The sequence below is a fragment of the Helianthus annuus genome, chromosome 3 (assembly GCF_002127325.2).
Source record: "Helianthus annuus cultivar XRQ/B chromosome 3, HanXRQr2.0-SUNRISE, whole genome shotgun sequence".
Lineage (NCBI taxonomy): Eukaryota > Viridiplantae > Streptophyta > Magnoliopsida > Asterales > Asteraceae > Helianthus > Helianthus annuus.
In genome coordinates this window covers 80,756,691-80,761,248 of record NC_035435.2, presented here as the reverse complement: position 1 = coordinate 80,761,248, position 4,558 = coordinate 80,756,691, and the positions used below count along the sequence as shown (strand labels likewise).

Genomic DNA, 4,558 nt, shown 5'->3' with positions numbered 1-4,558 from the left:
TCAATTTATTTTCTTCGCTTGTATTTTTTTTACTGTGGTTGAAATATAATACAACAATTGTAAAACGCCAAGATAACCCAAACGCCAAAATGTTTATAAGAAAATAATAGAACAATGAGCCATCTTGTTTAAAACCCCTTCAAAAACGCCATTCAAGTAGATTTCCTACCCCCCTGGGCTCCAATGGCATACGTTTTGAATAAACGCCATAAACGCCAAAATGTTGATACAATGGAACCATTAAAACGCCATTAATTATTGAATTTGGTTAACGCCAAAAATCTCAAAAACCAAAAATTAAAACAACATTGGGAAAAATCGGAACAGGAAAAGCAGAAGATGAAAGAACAAAAAAGCCCCTCCGCGCTTTTCTAAGCGGCGTGACACGTGTTGGGCCAGGAAGCGTTCTCACCGTTCTCACACTTTTGAGCGTTTTCTCCTGATCCCGTTTCTAATTAATATATAGATATTACTTATTATTATCTTTATCTTTATCTAAGATTAATAAATAACTTTAATTAGTGCCACATGACATTTTATCCGTCAATCTTTTAATAATATTATTAATATCTAAATCTAATATCTAATAAATTATTAATGTCTCTTGAACTTATATGAAAAGAATTAATCGGCAAATATTAAACTGATCAAAGAATAAAATATAAATTAAAACCATATCGTGTATTATGCTGACAATAAATAAGTAATTAACCATTAACTAGAGTTTACTCTATTAATCTATCTATACTTTCTATAAAAGGAGAAATCTGAGTGACATAAGAAAAGCTGATGTGTCAGCCAGAGAGGCTGTCCAACAAGGCTTTTCTTATGTCATTATTGCATCATAAAGCCTAATATATAAAATCATTTAAAATTCGGTCTAAACCTCTACCAGGGTAAACATCTGCTCATTTATATGTGACTTTACTTTAATACTTAGCAGCAGTTGTTGTTATCTTCCGTAATACTTTTAGATCAGCAGATGTTTAAGGCTAATTACCGGGAAATTCAAATTCAAAAATGCATGAGAATAAGTAATTAGCAATTAATGCATGTCACTCAAAAACTCCTGTCAATCATCCTTCTTATATAAGGCTTTTCTTCTCATTTTCTTCATATTTCATCACGCTTTCATCTTCTCTGATTTTGAAATTTGAAATTTAATCACAATCCTAATTCCGAATTAGAAGCATGTCAATATCAGTTGACAGTAACAATCTTAGTGTTGTTAACGATTTGAATCCTGGGAAAGATATGTGGAACATGAAAGCGAGATTATTCAAAAATGAAATCAGGGTTACAAGATGGATCTCATCTTCATTGATGAAAAGGTAATTTGTATCTCTGCTTTTCCGTTTTATTAGAGAATGTAGTGGTGTATGCTAAGAAGATACCTTCTTTAAATGTTCTTCAGGGTGCTAAGATTCAAGCAGGTATTAAGATTCATTTGATACCTATTTTTGATGGACACCTTCAAGAAGATGCTGTTGTGATTCTGTCGAAATTTGGTGTTGGTGAGAATAAAGATTTATATAAAGTAGTAGTGGAGCCTTATAAAATCAACTTTTATAGATGCACAACTGTTACTCCTGTAAGATATTGGCAAGATGTTGAGTATGGTTTCAACTTTAGAGCTTATGAAGATATTCTTCAAGGAGAGGCGTTAAACGCTTTGAGTGTTGGTAGTGTATGTTTTTGTAATCATGTCTTGTTTGTATAATATTAGAGAGTTTTACTTATATTCTTGTATAATGTGATCATATAGATGTTGTTGGATCTGTGATTTGTTGTGGAGATCTTGAAATTTTTGATCGACCTCCAAAGGAGACTAAGAAGATGAATTTCGATATTGAAGACTTGGAGTAAGTTGTTGTTTACATGTGCAGTCATGTACTGATCATTGTTTGTATTTAATGATGTTAATAAATAAGATGAAGAATGTTGGTATTTAATGTGGGATCATGGTAATGGTAATAAATGAGATCTATAGTGTTTGTATCTAATGCTGAATCATGGTAATAAATGAGGTCTATAGTTTATTCTTAGTGAATATGTGAGTTAATTTATGGCTCGTTTTCTACTTTAATAAATGTCATAATTTTCCTTTGATTTTCTGTTTTTATTCATTCAATGTGGTTTTGATATTAGACATTTGTAAAGAAATGGTCATAAATTAGTCTTTAGTATATCGTCATATGAATATTCTTTTCATGTAGGGGTAAGGTTTTGCGGTGTACTGTGTGGAATAATTATGCTCTGCAGATTAAGGACTTCATTTCTAAAATCCCACCTCATGAGCATGTGATGGCTGTTATACAGCATGGAAAGTGTAAGGAATGGAAAGCTATTTTTGTTACTTTGTGCAAATCATAACTATACTGTTTATTTCTGGTAATATAAAGACAGGTATACATTAAATATCTATATACTTTTCCATGTAGGTGAATATATTGTTCAAAGTGATAAGTTTGCAACACGAATTTTTCTGAATGAAGAAATTGATGAAGTTAATGAGCTAAAGAGGAGGTAATTTATCAATGTAATTTCTATTATATATAGATGTTCAAGTCAAATACTTCGTTTTATGTTATTTGTATACTAATTCTAATCATTTGTGGTATTCAAAAGGCTTATACTGAAGTTTGGACAAGGGAGTGGTTCTACTTCTCAAACAATACTATCATCTCAGAGTGTTTTTCCATTGCATAAAGAATTTGTAACTGATGGTGTGAAGATACATGTTGATGAGATTAGTGAGATAGAAAAGGTTTCACATCTTTTTATATAGTTTGGTTATTTGTTTGGTTTGTCACCTGCATGTTTGTCAAACTAGAGATTGCAAGTTCATATATTGTTTTTACAGGAAATGTCTTGTGTTGTGGTTGCGACAATTAAGATTGTGCAAGAAGAGTATGGTTGGTTTTATGCTGCCTGTCGTAAGTTTCTCAAGAAGGTGATGGATAAAAGTGAATACTTGCAGAATGTTGAAAATGTTTCAGATGATATTGTTCGATTGCCTGCGACTTCTTTGGTTTGTCCCAAATGTCATAGTGAATGTACATCGATCACCACAAAGTAAGCAATGGTGATTATTTAGCGTTATATTCATATAAGTAACATTCTAAGATTGATATTTGAATATAGTTTTGCAGTTTACTTAGTTATTTGTCTATATTTCAGGTTCAAGGTGCAAGTCCGGGTGCAGGATGAGAGTGGTAGTTTTTCTTTTGTTATGTTTGATAGAGATGTTCAGAAGCTTCTTGGATTAGCAGCGAGTGACATAAGAGAGAGGCAGGTTAAGCCAATGATATTGGATTCCCTCATGAGATATTTTGATTGGTTGATAAGAAGGCTGCTTTTAAGATTGATGTTTCAGAGTTCAATCTTAAAAATGACTATCGTGTTTATACTGTGCAAAAAACATGTGATGATCCAGTAATAATCGTTGAGTTGGTTGGTGGAGATGGTAATGGTGATGAAAATACTGATGAGGTAGCATATAAAATTACTCTTTCAATCTATTTATTTTTCTTTTGAGTTTTAAACACTGGATTCGGCACTTTTTTATATGATATCATATATTATGATCCTTTAGGTTACTCAAGAGGTAGCTGATGTTAAAGATGTTAACCTTTCAGAATCTTCCCAGGTGTCTGCTGAACGAACTTCAAGGGTGAGTATTTATTTTTAAAGTATGTTTAGTATGTTTAAAAAGAGTTCATTATTTTAGTAAATGAGATCAATAGTTGTTTTGTGATCTGTTGCAAGGATGTTGTCTCTGTTACGGCCGACTCTTCAGCCGTTGAAGTTGAAAAGGATTCTGGATCAAGTCCCAATGCAAAGCGGATGGCTCAAGATGCTGATGGTGTCAATGTTGGTGAGCTATCCACTAATTTGAGAAGAACCCGGAAGAAGCTGACTAGGGTTAACAATTAGATGCTTATGAAAAAACAATTCTTATGAGAGATAAGTAGAAACCACTTATTTTTGAAGAATCCTTGTGGTTTTTATTTATGTCTGTTAACTGTTGTTTTAACAAACTGTGGTTAAAAGTTTGGTTTGTAAGGGCTACAATGATGAATATGGTATGTAATGTCTACGGTTTGAATATCAAGTAAGGTTAACCTTTTGTTTGTTATATAATCTTGTTATTATACATTATATACATTTTTGGTGATATTGATGGACTGTATAAGTAGTAGGGTTGTATATTATTGTTAGATTGATGAATGAAAATTCAAACAACTGGTTAGTCGGAAAATTGTTGGGGTCTGAGATACATTAACATCTGTTAGAGGCTAAGCACTATTATAGCGTGCTAACATCTGTTAACCCCTAAGAACTGTTAAAGATCTGTTAAAGGCTAAGCACTGTTATAGCGTGCTTCAACAGACCTTATGAGCTGTTGATCATCATCTGTTAAAGATCTTATATTATAGATCTTCTGTTGAATTGTGTAATATATGTTGGTCCACAGCAGAACTTAGGTTCATCATACATTTGGCTTTATCAGCAGAGGTTGTCTTTAGTAGACCTTTGCTTCAGCAGTCTTTCTCTT

The 4,558-nt window shown here is 32.4% G+C and overlaps 1 protein-coding gene across 1 annotated transcript; it reads left to right on the top strand.

Moving 5' to 3' along the window:
* The first annotated feature begins 1,304 nt into the window (after nt 1-1,304).
* LOC110931458 (replication protein A 70 kDa DNA-binding subunit A-like) lies at nt 1,305-3,936 on the top strand. Its single transcript, XM_022174851.1, has 11 exons — nt 1,305-1,331; nt 1,415-1,682; nt 1,766-1,862; nt 2,217-2,329; nt 2,442-2,526; nt 2,629-2,767; nt 2,864-3,075; nt 3,181-3,295; nt 3,349-3,492; nt 3,596-3,673; nt 3,769-3,936. The coding sequence occupies exons 1-11, from the start codon at nt 1,305-1,307 to the stop codon at nt 3,934-3,936; spliced, it is 1,446 nt and encodes a 481-aa protein (XP_022030543.1).
* Nucleotides 3,937-4,558: the final 622 nt, after the last annotated feature.

What these genes read in the sequence shown, in the direction of transcription:
- LOC110931458 (XM_022174851.1), top strand. Translation starts at nt 1,305, where the DNA reads ATGGATCTCATCTTCATTGATGAAAAG. An exon ending in GTTAAACGCTTTGAGTGTTG is followed by an intron (nt 1,683 to 1,765) that starts GTAGTGTATGTT and finishes GTGATCATATAG; the next exon opens with ATGTTGTTGGATCTGTGATT. An exon ending in GTTAATGAGCTAAAGAGGAG is followed by an intron (nt 2,527 to 2,628) that starts GTAATTTATCAA and finishes GGTATTCAAAAG; the next exon opens with GCTTATACTGAAGTTTGGAC.